Source organism: Gobius niger (assembly GCF_951799975.1).
Source record: "Gobius niger genome assembly, chromosome: 14".
Lineage (NCBI taxonomy): Eukaryota > Metazoa > Chordata > Actinopteri > Gobiiformes > Gobiidae > Gobius > Gobius niger.
Window position 1 is genome coordinate 21,036,755 of NC_136865.1, and position 15,351 is coordinate 21,052,105.

The window sequence follows — 15,351 nt, forward strand, 5'->3', positions numbered from 1 at the left end:
AGGTTCCCAATGAACAGATCGATACAGAATATGCTATTTTGCAGTGGGTAAATTTAGTCACATCTGCATGGAGACGAGCTGGAGACGTACCCACTCCCAGTAAAGTTACAGCCAGGTCTTAGGAGAGCTGAGCCGCTCACAGCAAATGCTCATGTTTGTTTGTACATTAAGGAGGTGTTTTTCAATTATGAAAATATCTATCATAAAACAAATGCTTGTATTGCAATATTTTTTATTGGGTAAAATTGTACACGGTGTGTCGTATCATGTTTTTTACCTAATAATTGCCCGTTAGAGTAAATACTACGCTGACAGAAAAGACAAAGGGGGAGAGGGATATTCTATCATCCAATAACAAAATGGAGATAATTATTTTCACTCAAACTTGGCTGTAAATACTGTTTAAGTGGTGCTAGCCCGCAGTTAGCTTTGCCCGTTAGCCTGTTAGCTTCTTCTTCATGATTCTATTAGTGTGTATTGGGGCCAGGTGGTGGCAGGGAAAGTTGCAAGAGTGGTTTTCTGGCAAGAGACACCGGGGGAGATGAAAGACTCCCCAATCATCCCACTAACACTTGTATTACTCCATAGGAACTACTAAAAAGGATTTATTAGTTCTCCTTTAAGTTAACTGTGATACCTTTGATCATGTGTGTGTTGAAATGACACTTACCACTAACACCAGCTCTTGTGCTTTCTTTTTCTTGTCATCTTCTTTTTTCTTCTTGCTCTCGGGCATCAGGTCGTCCAGCCAGCTCAGCTCCCTCTTTGTAAAAATAAAGTCTAAGAGCTTCCGCACAAACACCAGCGCCAAAACCTAACGAGGAATAGAAAAGTTTGTTTTTACACATATTTTAGCAGTATATTGATGGTGTATAACTAAATGACCATGGTGTCGTGGTTTTATGTTTGCTCCTCTAGTGGGTGGGATGAGTCAGATAAAGGGGCGAGTTAGAAGGACAAGGAGAGTACAAGTAGTGAATGAACAACAGTTTATTGTAATACTTTGAAAATGCTTGTAAAGTTAGAAGCACAATAGAATTGGTCGTATTGTTTTGCCTAATTCCTGTTTCATGCTGATCACCATGTCTCACCATCATGGGGAAAACCACAGCTGCAGCAGAAGCCTTGATGACCCAGAGCAGCACTAAGCAGCTGAGTTGGACCAAAGTGAAGATGTGCACTTTCCACAGCGGCACGTAGCGCAGATAAATTAGGTCGGGCTGGTGCTTGGCTGGCATCCCAAATAACTTGATCCTGTCGAAAAACTACAAACGAGAAAGCTTGTTTAACACGAAAATGCAAATATACTATAAGGGGGTAATGTAATCCATTTTCGTGGGAGGAGAACCGTTTATCTGACGCTTTGGAGGATGTTGGTTTCCCCTTCCCTATGATCAAAGGTTTTTAACTACAAGAGGCGAAGTTATCTGAACTAACAGCTCGAGACTATGGAACGCTCTTCTATAAAAGGCCCATATTATCTTCAAAGAGCACAGACTTACTTGGATGCCTTTAAGGGATGAGACGCCCATGTAGAGAAAGACCCCATACAGCACTGGCATCGGAATGAACTGCAGAGAAAATGCAAGACGTCAGGTCACAAAACACTGAAAGAACTGAGAATCTAAGGCACAAAACTCAAACTTATGCTGGGATTTGTCTCAGCAAACAACTGACGATATCAAAGTAAAAGGGTTTTCAAAGTCTAGCCTCTTTAAAAAGCCTCTTTAAAAAGCCTCTTTCAAGATCTTCATGCTTTTAATATGGAATAATGAAACAGTGTATTCCCTAAGCATTTTTAAATCCAATAAAAAGTTCTGACCTTGAGTACAGACGTCATAAAGACAGAGCAGCCCATCAGGACAAAGATCATGAACCCAGTGACCCGCTGTTCTCTGATTCCCAGGAATTTGGGCTGTTCCCCCGGAGCGGAGCATCCCGACTCCACCTTCAGGCTGTTGACGTGGGAGATGGAGAGGACGGTCGCAGCCACGAACCACGGCAAACCCATTATGGAGCAGATACCCAACATCACAGCGACTATGAGCAGGTCTAGGTGGTACCCACAGCCTTTCTGATGGAGAGATACAGGAAAACCAGAGTCAAGGGGCTGCTTTTGTTTTGACAACTCCTGATAATAATTGAAAATGAAATGTATTTTGTCTTTAGTAAGTCCAGCTTCAAGAAACTACAAGCCAGCATACTCTTTCTGCCAGTCCCAAGTAAAAGATCAGACAACTCACATACCTTGCCTCTGATCACTGATGCAGAAGTAGAATGTGGCCAATTAAAATCAAATACTTTTCAATATGTTTAGTGAATTCAGATATCTCACTTAAACTTAAACTACTGATCTCTCTTGACATATTCAATCTGTAGAAAGGCTGCTTTCTCAAGATCCAAGGTCAACAGTTCAATTAAAAAATGCAAAGTAAGTCCATCAAGTTATAGAGAACAGAGAGGGCACTCTGTTTAACTCTGAGTTAAAAGTCCATAATTTTAACCCCTTAACCTCCACCTTCACCAAGCACATTTTCTCCAGTTTTAGGGTGGTCCAATGGTAAAATAAAGGACATTTAACTAACAGTAATAATAGATACTCTTCTCTGTTCTCTAACAATTCACTTTGCACTTTTCAAACACATTCAGGACTATTATTATATGAGAGATCTGATACATGAACTAAGCAATATCTCCATGCATTTTTGCACATGGATATAAGGCTCCACACATAACAAGTCTCTCCCCATTGTTGTTTTCAAAGGCTTTTGCACTGTCTAAATAACAGCGGTCAATAACTCCAACCAGCAAATGTGAAATGGCCAACATTACATTTTATTTCTCCTGTACATACTGTAAATTGTGCAGAACAACAAGTGAATATGCTTCTGTGTAAAGACATGACTTAAGAGATATTCGTTTACAGCTAATATTAGCCGAGAGAACAGGAACGAAAAGTTAGAGGGAGCACAAAAGCATGCAATCACAGATAAAGTTAGTGTTTTGTTTTCCCTTCGCACCAACCACAGTAAAACACTATCAAACACAGACACACGTGGGCTCACCTTGAGTTTGTGCTCCTTGCGGTTGATGATGACGGCAGTGATTTGCTGGTCCATGAAGATGAGGATGGTGCAGAGCAGAGCAGGGAGCACAGCCACCAGCAGAGTCCACCACGGATTATCCCCCAGCGGGTCCATGAGCCAGCCTCTGTGCTTTGAAGTGGGCTGTGGGGGGAAAATATTTTTAGTATAAGCATTAATTACTAATAAGAGAGTGGAATTCATAGAGGGTCGCCCTGAATGAACCTCATCAACACCTTTTACTGCTTTGTTTGATTTACTTTACACCAAGGTCTTAATACAGTTTATATACCTTTCTTTTGCTTCTAACACCGGTGCAGGATTTATCAGCGCTTCAGTGAGGCAACAAAATATTTCCATACCTTTGCGGCTTCTTGTTCCAAGTCTGTGGCTAACATGTTCTGAATGCATGAGATTCTTGTATATTTTGCAGTTCATAGATGTGATTGTTTTTTTTTACATTGCATATCACATCGCATTTCCAATTTTTGTCAGAAAAAGTAAATTAATTGGACTGAGAAGAAATAATTTGTCGGTGATTCTCAAAGTGGGGTCACTAGAGGGGGCCCAAAATTTCCCAAAACTTATCTACAGAAGTACCAAAAAATTTGTTTCAAATACATTTTTAATGCATGTTTGATTGTACTACTTTAAAGCTGAACTAAGTAGCTCACGCCACTGCAGGTGTCATAGCATGTTGCGTTTTTTTACTCATTAATTGTCCGTGAGAGTAAATACTACACTGACAGAAAAGCCAAAGGGAGTTAGCTTTGCCCGTTAGCCTGTTAGCTTCTTCTTCGTGATTCCATTAATGTGTATTGGGGCTCCCTGGTTGGAGGCAGGGAACGTTGCAATTGTGGTTTTCTGGCCAGAGACACCGTGGGAGATGAAAGACCCCCCCCCCCCTCAATTATTCCATCAACATTTGTATTACCCCCAAAGGAACTACGGAAAGGATTTATTAAGGTAAACAAGTTACTTAGTTAATCTTTAAATCTGTTTTTTTTTAATCATCCAGGGTTATTTGTCATTTTAGACGTAGTTTCAAGTGTTAAAAATAAATTAGATGGGGGTTTTTTATCTCTCAAATAGCCTATAGTTAAACATGTATTAGTATAGTGAAGGTTTCAATCATAGAAATATATCTAATAGAGGTCGACCAAAAATGTTTTTTTCCATGGCCGATGATTGGAGATTTTGATTGGGATAGTATAATAGTGATATTGGCATTTTTCTCGGCCGGTATCAGGATTGATCAAAGGGCTGTGATGCTTCAGACTTTGATCTACATTATTTCACTTTATGTTTCTGTAAAAAAAAACTTTTATAATTTCACTCACTGCGCTTGTGTTCATTTACCTCAAAGCGATCCGGGACGTTGAGTTTTGGCGACGGGATCCCCATCAAATAATCCACCAGCACCATAATCATGATGGTGATAAAGACAGCGAAGTCACTTATTGTGGAGCGCACCTACAAATCAAAGCACACAAAAAACTGTTTTCATTTTACTACTGTCATCATGTCAGTGCGTGTTCACACAGCTCCTAGACAGATGCTCCAGCTCTAAAGGTTTCTGACAGGTTTAACCGAAGTAATAATTACACAGTGTCGGAACAAGCTTAAATCAGACGATGCCAACACTTGCCTCCACAGAGTGATAACAGACTGCGGTATGTGGAGGCCTGAGAACATCTCCTCTGCTCTTTGAGGTGCCTCATGAACACTAATGATGCAGCAGACAATGTAAACAAATGTACTTTTTCTCACTGCAGAAGTAGCACAGCTGCAGGATAGTTTTTCTTCATACAGGTACAAGTGCTTTATTTGTCATTAATAGGCGAGGGAAGTCAAGGAACATTTATTTTGGGGCACAAATCCTACAGAGTGATTCTACTTGCAATAAACATGCATAATTTGGACATTCTTTACAGTTTAAAATGAGCTTAAACATTAAGCACTTTAATTTGTTGTTTAACCCCCTCTTTAACTGAGCACATTTCTCCAATTTAAGCTTTACCCAAATCTAAAAGCTTCACAAAAAGAATAGCATCAACGGAAACGCAACAAAAATGTGACAAAAAAAAGTTACGATCACTTTTGTTAGTCTTAGCTTTCAAATAAAGTGTTACTCTGTTGCTCTGCAGTCCAGAAGCTCTTAGATTTGGGTAAAGCCGAACTGGAGACAATGCACTTGGTTCAGGAGGGGGGTAGGAGGTTAAAGTTCTGGTTGTGATGATGCAGATTGGGGGGCACTGAACCAAAAAAGAAGTAGTGTAAATCTACAAATGTCAAACCTGTCAGTTACCACGTCTCTCGCTTTCTTCTAAGGATGCAGCTCAACATCTTTTGATTAATATATTCTGCATCCCTCAATCAACCAAACTTTATTAATGGAGCACTTTTCATACAAAATGTAACACCAGATTACAGATTAAAATCACTCCACCCCCCACATATACAGTAAATGACAATGAACACACGATCATACACCCACGTACAGACAACCACACATCCCTCAACTGCACCCACATCCCAGTCAAGCATTAGCTGTTATGAAGATAATGACTGGTTCGTAGTTCAACATCTTACCCTGGTGGGAAAGTATCTCTCTGTTTTAAACTGCTTGAGGAAAGCGGACAGAAAGAATGTGGTGAAGAAGAGGATGACGGACCAAAACAGCACATCTGGGATGTATGGGCCATGGTGGCCACAGGCTGGGCCCAAAAACTGCCCACGAAGCTGCTGACAAGTCTAAAAAAAAGGGAAATATAAAAAGTGGGGAAAGATAATTAGTGTTCAATCAAGTAAGAAAGTAGTACTCGTAAAGAGAGAACTTGACAAAATGTATTTTACATTTTCATGGCATTTTCACTGTGGTGTGTGAGTGAGTGGTTGGTTTCATATATAGCTTTACACAAGTGAACATGTAGCGAATGAAAAATCAGCCGTGTGAAGTGACTTGTGTGTCTTCTGAAAAGCCTCATACAAATAAGATTTCTCTTTCCAAAACTAAAAATGAAATCTGAATCCGAATGTTAAATCCCGTCCATTCCAAAATTTCACTTTCTACATGCGATTACATTTTCTAGGTAAACAATTCCTAACTTTAACACCTGCTCAAACTATGCCGTCTTTCTTGTTTGAAGCTCTATGTGATGCAACTACTCCGTTTCGACACCAGAGGGCGTTGTGTTCCGTACTTACAGAAACACTGAGGTTGCTCCAGGGGATTGAGTCTTCATCATTGAATCCACTCTTGTTCCAAACCTCTTTAATGTCAGCTGAGGCATTGTTTGGAGGAGTACAATGACACCTAGAAAAAAAACCATTTATGACAAACCTGCAACCCATCCCTTACCGCATTTAATCATTAGACAGCAGAATAACATTTTAGAGTTACAGCAAGTAACAAAATGCTGATTTATTTTGATGCTTTATTGGTGATACTGGATTGATATTGCAGGCTATATGTATTTTGTATCAAATTGTGAGGTACCCAGGTCACTTACGTATACGATGTGAGGTTGTCCAAGTCGTTGTGCATGTTGACTGGGTAGTGTTCGCCGAGGTGGAAGAGTTTCTCCAGAGCCTCGTAGATGAAGATGATGCAGATGAGAGCAGCAAAGGCCTCTTCAGTGAACCGCGTGATGTAGCAGACCAAGGAGCTGGCATCTGTCGCCACCAGCACTAAGCACAGGAAGGCTGTCCATAGACCGATACTCGTGCGCAGGGACAAGTAGGACAGGCCGTAGTCACTAGAAAAAAGCAAAAGAATTTGTCTTCTAATTTGCATTTATTTGAAGCATGGGGCATTTCCTGTCATTTCGACCCTTGTCAGTAAAAAGCCGTTCGTTATTTTCTTCAAAGCCGACCATCTGCCTCCAAGCATCCAGTGATTTGCATATTGATTTGGAACATATGTTGTGCAACAGTTATCAGTGGTGTAAAAGAAACAATGTGGTACATATATGCTTAAAAGCCCTGTATTTGATATTTGTCCAGGTAGTGGAATGAAATCATTTTTTTCCTCCTTAAGTGATTTGTAAAAGAAGACACATTTGTGAAAAGACACTGCATATTTAGTTAAAACACTTTCTTTCCCTGGCAGAGAAACTGTTTTCAGCATTATTGTGACCATGAGCCTGTAAAAGTGACCCTGAAAACTGTGAAACGGGCTTATAAACTTGTCCCTGTGAAGAACTGGGATGTTAGAAATGCGCGAATGAGTTTAGACACAAATAATTATAAAAAATGTGCAAACAATGAAAAAAATCAGGTATAGGGCCTTAAAAGCAGAACTAAGTAACTTGTTTACCTTAATAAATCCTTTTCGTAGTCCCTCTGGGGTTAATACAAGTGTTAATAGGATGGGGTCTTTCATCTCCCCCGGTGAATCTGGCCAGAAAACCACAATTGCAACTTCCCTGCCTCCAGGTCGGAGGCCCCAATACATACTAATGAATTCACGAAGAAGAAGCTAACAGGCTAACGAGCAAAGCTAACTGCGGGCTAGCGCCACTTAAACAGTGTTTACAGCCAAGTTTGAGTGAAAAAAAATATCTCCATTGTGTAATTAAATGTACAATATCTCTGTCTCCCTTTGTCTTTTCTGTCAGTGTAGTATTTACTCTCACGGACAATTAATGAGTAAAACACATGCTACAACACCTGCAGTGGCGCTTATGGCCTCTAGGGGCATGAGTTACTTAGTTCTGCTTTAATTAGATTTAAGAAGAAATACTTTTTATTTTTACTTCACTACATTTTAGAACCCCTGTCATCACTTTTTATTCTGTTCCTTTTTTTTTCATTAAAAGTAAAAGTAGTTAAAACATTTTTTTAGTACAAACTGATCCAATCCACTTCTTGCGCTTGTGGCTATATTTGTGCCTCCTTAATATTCTACCACTTTTGCATACATGACCAGCCTTAAGCAAATTATGAAAAGTTATTTTTCCCAGCTAAGATCACTGCTTAAAAATGTTTCTGGCCTGTAATGTTGGTTTAACACTATCTGGTCTGTGTCTATGTATAATGATATAAAAAGCACTGTACCCTTTAAAATAAACAAACATAAAATCGAATGTGACTTGGCTTTGTCAGTATGCTGGGTATGTATGCTCGGGAACACATGCTTGGACTCACGTGCAGAACTTGAAGAGGATCTTCTCAAATACTAAAACCGGCCCTGTGCTGCCGAGAATAGTGAGGGGTTGTCCCGCAAAGAGAGAGTATGACACTCCTGTCAGCGACGCTCCAAACAGAGACTCGATGGCACTCTGCAGACACACACAGACGAGAGGGAGAGGAGGGGAGGGTGAGAGAGGAACAAAACAAACTCATCCCCGGGAGCACTTGAAGCAGGAGTCTCCAACCATGAGCTACAGCAGAGAGATACTCTTGCTTTGAGAATACCTGAGTAACTGTGGGACAGAGTACAAAGAGGTGGATGATATTTCAATGTGCACAAATAAAAATGGATCTGTGGCTGGATATGAGATGTTTTGCAAAGGTAGAAGTCACATTTGACAGATCAATGGATTGGGCAATATGTCCAAGTTTAAAAGAGCAGAGAGGGTTAAGCTCCTTGCTCCTAAATGAAGCAGCATTTTAGTTGTGTTGTTTTTTTTAATTATATTTTGTTATTTTAGTGTTGATAAAGCCTTTGTCGTGACAGGGGAAACTTCCACTGCTCTAAAAAAGAAAAGATTATAGCTAAAAACCCTGTTTTGTTCTTGAAAATCGGTTTATTTTTCATATGGAAAATAGTTCTGCACTGGCAAGATAGACTATTTAAATCAATGGTGCCCATAGTGCGGCCCATGGGCCAAACACGGCCCTCAGACCAATTTTGGGTGGCCCTGAAGCTTCTTGTTGATTTGGCAGAAATTGTACTTTTTAATCATTCTGCCCGATTATAGACTCAAAAACGACATTATTTTCTGGGAGACAGAGCTGCATTAATCTTCAATGTCTAAATAAAGGCGTGTGTTACAGAGTTAAAACCACTCTTAAATGCACCCAGTTGAATGTTTCACTGCATTGACCACCGGTTTGTGGCCCTCAACGGCAAATAAACTTCAATATGCGGCACTCAATGGAAAACGTTTGGACACCCCTGATTTAAATAGATCTCAGCTTAAAAACAACAACACTTTCCACTTCAGTGCCCCTTTAACACAAAGTACTTTCCATGTTCTTCTACCAAACCCTAACAAGTTCCTGTTACTGCCATGGGATTTACTGGAGACTTGTCAATTAGAAGCCCCAAGCCGATTGAGATTTAATTAAAACTTGATTGATTGCACTGATCAGGCTTATGTAGAAATATAGAAGGCCTTTGGGGCACTACTTGGAAAGGGCTGGAGAGCTACTGGCAGCTTCTGAGAAACAGGTTGGAGACCCCCGACTTAACGGAACAACTTCAGGAGGAAGGGAAGAGGACAAGACGGAGGGACCCCCAAAGAGAAGAGTTTTATTAACAGGCGGGGTGTGAAATACTGGTCCACCCCGCTGACTGTGCTGCACGCTGAGTGTACTCAAATGCACCAGCACACAGCTCAGTGTGCGCTCAGAAACCACAGGCACAAAGAAACAGCTAATGCAGTGAGGGCATGAAGGTTTGGTTATTTCAACTAATTCTCCAAAGGGACATTTTTGGAGAATTACAGATGCTTATAGATTTAGAGGGACTTTATTGACCCACATGAGAATTTGCTTGACAACAGTAGCTTTGCACATCTAATGCACTGGTTAGAAAGGGAAAGCGCTAAACGTGCTTAAATAGTAACAATAATAATAAACATGGTTAAAGAGCATCTTTCACATTTTCTAGATATACAAAATTACAAAGCAAGAATTGACTTCACTTGAGCAACGAAACACACTACTACAATTAAGACTAAAAGAATTGTGTCAACTGAAAAACAAACGTTCTGAGCCAAGTCATTCAATTTGTGGAGTATGAAAATTACTATGTTGATAGTCAAATGGTCAAAATATTATTCTAATTGAGCCTTCAAGATGTTTTATCGAATTTGAACAAAGCCACAGACAAAAAAGTTACAAAAATGCAACAAAAAAATTAACAATAATGCTAAAAAGTGACGACAACATGGTAACAACTCAAGGAAAAACGTTTAGATTGATTTTGTAGGTCTTAGCTTTCAAAAGAGATGTTACATTGGCCTATAGGCTGTAAGCTAAAAGATTAAGAAGTTTTTAGATTTGGGTAAAGCTGAACTGGAGAAAATGCACACTAAGGCAGGGGTTAAAAGATTAAGAACGTATTTGATCAAAATCACAAAATGTACATTGCTCTCGTAACATTTTGAATTAGTTGCAGTGCGTTAGAGTCTGTTTATCGCTCAAGTAAAGATAATTGAATTAAAACTTCCATTAATTCAATAGTCCATTAGTCACGATTAAACCGATTAGTCATTGCAGCGAATAATAACAATAATAATAATGAATAATGGTAGAAACTCACGATGTTGCCTTTGGTGGCCTCCCCGAGCAGGCCCCCGAAGGTGATGACGGGGGACATGCAGGCGCAGTAGAGGAACAGGACGGAGGCGAGACACTGCAGACTGAGCGCGTCCCTGATGTCGCTCCAGTAGAAAGGAATTTTTCTCTTGATGTCGAGGATCAGGCCCCCAAATATCCTGCAAAGAGGGGCAGGTTGTTTTAGGCCGTATTCAAGAAGCACAATTTAGCCCAATACATTCTTGACAGACTCCTACAGCAACGAAAGATTCACAGACACGCTTCACTTTCAAACAGCTCTTGACCTTGATCTGCCCCATGGATCAAATCATTTCTATCCAGACTTTCACTTTTTCCTGAAATCTATTCTCACTTTTCTTTTGCTCAGACACCTGCGCGATTGCTCTGCTTTGAAGTCCTCTTTGGGAGAGTTTTCCCCCTCCACACACCCCTCGGGATAACTTCCACTGTTCTGCCTTTCATTTCTGCCCCGGCTCTGTTTTCCATTTCCTTTAGATTAGTCTTTTCGTTTGTTTGTTGTTGTGCCATTTCGGATGCTTCTTTTGTTGCCCCCTGTGACTTCCTCCGAGTATAGGGCTTTTTATAGCTGCTGAATAGAAGAGTAGCTGTGTAAATAATACAAAAGCCACCTGATGTGTATGTCTGCCTCTGCCCCTCTGAACTACAGAGGCTACGCTAACCAGACGTGACGACAACAACGACGTAAGACTACAGTAAAAGTATTACATTTACATGAGAGAAGTTCTGCTAGTTCTACAGAATAGAGTTTATAGTTCATTTGCACAGTACACCAAAGTTGCACTATAAATTGCAGAGACTTATTTCTGCCTCAATTAGCAGCGATTACTCACGATCGCAAATGACGAAGTGAAAGTCTAACACATGAGATCTCGAGGCAGGAATTTCACGGCTGAAGAACTTGTCATAGTGAGTATTTTTGCCCCCTTTAGCTCTGCTCTGATCTGGTGATATCTCCAACGCAGAGGCTGCTGTACTATGCTCCTTTACCAGAGAAATGAGTCGAGTCATGCCACATTTATCAAGCTAATAACACTAATGGCCTCTGTGTAATGTGTAATGTTCAATACGCCAGAGTGAGCAGCTTATGTTATGAGAAAAAAAAGTTATTCCCTCTGATTGTCAGATATAAGGCTTTGTAGAAGTTAATGGATGGAGTATTTACCCCTGAACTTATTTGTTTTGTGTTGGTACAGACACAATAATCCAAAAGCTTTCCTATGAGCTAATTTGAAAATAAGCCTGTGGCATTCTTGGCATTCCAGCAATTCCCCGTAGATGCATAGTCAGGGTTTCTAGGGTGGCAACAAGTCAAATTCAATGCTTTTTAATGCCATTTTAATGCCTAAATACTATAATTATAATGTCACAAATGCAAAAAAATCTCGGCATATTTAATTTCATAAGATTTGTAAAAATTCAATCAAACAGTTAAATGAGGGGAAATGTTTATATTCAAAACTAAATTAGACACAACAGGCAACTTTTGATCAAAAAAGAGAGCCATAACTGCAGCTGAATTTGACAGTTTTTGACAAATGTATGCAGTAAAAATAGTTGAGCGTCATTGTTGTGGGTTCTGTGGGTAAGGAAACATTATATTTTCTAAAAAAAAAATGTATATAATGCCAGTTTAAATCTGATTTAATGCTTTTTAAGGTAACCTGTATAACCAGGGGTGTTGAACTCGTTTGGGTCGTGGGCCACATATATTGTAAAGGACTGTGGCCTAATAAATAACTACTATTGTAGCCACAGCCGCCCTGGGGCAGACTGACCATTTACCACTTGGCTATAATATGCTGTTCTTATGTATGTGTAAGTGCCCTCTGTTTGACATGTGTGGAAAAAAGCCTAGACGACAACACAGCAACAACTTAGGGAAAAAGATCCATTTAGATCAGTTTTCTAGGTCTTAGATTTCAAATGAGGCGCTACCTTGGCTTATAAGCTCCAGTCTTAGATTTGGGTAAAGCCGAACTGGAGAAAATGCACTCAGTAAAAGTAAGGGGTAAGAGGTTAAGCTTAAAGCCTTCATTTTGGCATAATTAATTTAATGCTTTTTAAAGCCCTGCGGACACCCTGATAGTAACAACTTTTTAAAATCCCACCGTCCGGTTCGTTGCAGCTCCGGCCCAATTTGATCGTCGTCCGATTTCTCCAGCTCTCCAGAAGGGGACGCCGTACCGTTGGGCTGTGGCGGTCTTTTCCTCTTCATCTACAAGTTCAACATTATAAACAGACCAGAAACATTTCAGACCTCTTTTGATTATTACACCAACACCAAAATGATATTACTTTCTACTGGTAAAAAAGTATATCCTTTCAGTATATATATATATATATATATATATATATATATATATATATATATATATATATATATATATATATATATATATATATATAGTTTTCAGTGTGTACTCCTATTGCAACATTGGCAGCTTTTCTGATGCTGTAAGTAATCTCATTCTCATGTTCCCACTCTCTCCCGTTACAAAGCAGTGTTCACCTGAGATGGGACATTCTTGGGGGGCTCGATTCGAATGGTGGGGTCCCATTCGCCAGGAGGGAGAACAGTCACTTGATCGAGGAATTCGTCAATGCCAGAAAGAATGTCTGTCCTGTCTTTGGCCTTGTACGCCACGTCATGGAAAATCTAAAAAAGGAGCGGGAAAGAGGAATATGCTCATATTAGCAGATACATTGGTTTTCAAACATTTCAAACATATTTATACAAAATAACTTGATATAATAAGAGTTAATAGTGTAAACAATACAGATTTCTAAAGAACAATTTTGAGCATCAAAATCATAACTAATTGTTGTCTTTAACATAGATTAATAAATTGTGACACTCAACAGCCGGAATAAATCATGACTAACCTTCAACACCAAACCAGTCTAAAAAAAACATTCATCTGTTATGGTTTTCTTTTAAAATAGAAATAGGCTGCGTACATCAGTCTGAGACCCCCTGACACAGACCAAATGTTGCAAATGCAGCAAAATCTAGCACATCATAATTAGACTTGGTTATTTTCCATCACATTTCTCACCTCGTCCGTCATCAGCGTTGCCATCGACCTGCCAATCTCGTGGTACGTGGGACCTTTTCCATGAGGTCCCAGCAACAGGAAGAGGAATCTTCAGAGGAGATTTAGGAATAAATTAAAGTCGGTTATTAATAAATAATATCATCTTGGGGCTAACAGGCTTGTAATCCTTTCTTTTTTGTTTTGTTTCCTGTTTTTAAAAGGGAGTAGAGCCTCAGGGGAGCAGCAAAGACAAGACAATACAAATACTTTTGTTTTATGCAACATTACTGTAGATACTGCAATGATACTGCATACTTTATCAAGGTATTTGTTTTTGTTTGTTCGTCAGACAACTAAGGAAATAAAAGCTGAACTCTGTATTGTGTACATACAGTGTATGTATTTGACATAGTATGTATTTGACAAACAACATTTGGATTCTCCATGTGTGCATATAGAACAATTTAAAGCTGACAGAATAGCCAATGTCTAGCCAGTATAAGTTGCAAGAGAAATAATCTAGAGCCCTACGTTTTATGTAGGTCCACCACGTTCTCATACCTTGTGGGCACAGGCACCTCTGTGAGCCCCGTGATGAGCACAGCAGGCGACAGTCGAACGAAGGCAGTGATGGGCTTCTCCAGGAAGTCCACTTCTCCCACCAGGACATTGGATGCTTCAGCTCCAGGAGGAATCTTCTTCATGAAGTTCATGTCCACCTGTGGAGACAACCGAAGTCAGAGACTGGGTCTATAATCAAAGTGCCTATGACAGTTTTTTGGTTATTGTTTTTTCTTGATAAAGCATGTGGTGAGAACTGTATTTATTGTAGTTTTACATCAGTGACGTTTTTAGTCTATTTTAAGACCAGGGAAAGCGTGGCAAATTTTTGTAACTCGTCTGTCATAGGCACTTTTTCAAATCATCTTACAGCATTTAATGAAATGGAAGATAATGTGAAGAGAGGAAATGCAGAAAGCAGCAGGTCGATGGAAAGCAGAAGTGAAATTGTGGAAAAATCAGGCAAAACATTATATCTATAACGTAATCCTTGCACAAGGTTGGTCACATACTTGTCGTGAACAAGTTAAGAGTTTGAAAAGAGGCCAAGTATAATGAATTGAGGGATTGGCCATATTGTGGTGGGCTGGGATGCATGTAAAAACTGTAAATAAAGTGGTAAATAAAGCACTCCCTGAGCCCACACTCAGCCAGGTGGTCTGAATGTAACGGCAGTTGTCCATTAGAAAGACCATTTTCACATTTGGTTAAGTCTTTTGTTTGGCATGGTAAGTTTACAGCTCTTTCTTTCCCTGTGCAAAAGAGATTGTCCTGTATCAAGCAATGACTCATCTAAACAGTGCACCTTGTTTTTGGCAGTCCTAATGGAAGGTTTAATAATAACTGTGCGCAGCAAGCTGCTATTTTCTTTTATGCTCCAGGAACTACAAAATGTCAACATGGATGAGAGCCATGGAGGAGAAAGTAAACTCAATCAAACTTCCCTGATCAATTATAGCAACTACAGAAAAAGCAGGAATTCAAACAGCTCTGGATAATGTTGTTTATGCAGGTCGCAGCAAGTCTTAAATATAATTCTACGCTGGCATACATTGTTTTTTTAAAGCCTACTGTATATGCAACAAATCTATCCATCTTTGTACGTTCTTGTGTGAATTTGTATACCGCACTTTGATAGGAAA

At 39.7% G+C, this 15,351-nt stretch overlaps 1 protein-coding gene across 8 annotated transcripts in view; it reads right to left on the reverse strand.

Moving 5' to 3' along the window:
* slc4a7 (solute carrier family 4 member 7) overlaps nt 1-15,351 on the reverse strand; it is a 42,049-nt gene that overhangs the window by 3,233 nt on the left and 23,465 nt on the right. For all 8 annotated transcript variants that reach the window (XM_079570865.1, XM_079570862.1, XM_079570866.1 and 5 more), the window contains 15 exons: nt 14,210-14,367; nt 13,670-13,757; nt 13,123-13,269; nt 12,722-12,828; nt 10,576-10,750; nt 8,232-8,365; nt 6,596-6,841; nt 6,291-6,399; nt 5,676-5,837; nt 4,443-4,556; nt 3,066-3,227; nt 1,823-2,074; nt 1,503-1,571; nt 1,092-1,265; nt 671-814 (listed from right to left, as the gene is read on the reverse strand). In XM_079570865.1, the coding sequence (XP_079426991.1) occupies nt 671-814; nt 1,092-1,265; nt 1,503-1,571; nt 1,823-2,074; nt 3,066-3,227; nt 4,443-4,556; nt 5,676-5,837; nt 6,291-6,399; nt 6,596-6,841; nt 8,232-8,365; nt 10,576-10,750; nt 12,722-12,828; nt 13,123-13,269; nt 13,670-13,757; nt 14,210-14,367 (2,241 nt within the window). The remainder of the gene's footprint in view (nt 1-670; nt 815-1,091; nt 1,266-1,502; nt 1,572-1,822; nt 2,075-3,065; nt 3,228-4,442; nt 4,557-5,675; nt 5,838-6,290; nt 6,400-6,595; nt 6,842-8,231; nt 8,366-10,575; nt 10,751-12,721; nt 12,829-13,122; nt 13,270-13,669; nt 13,758-14,209; nt 14,368-15,351) is intronic.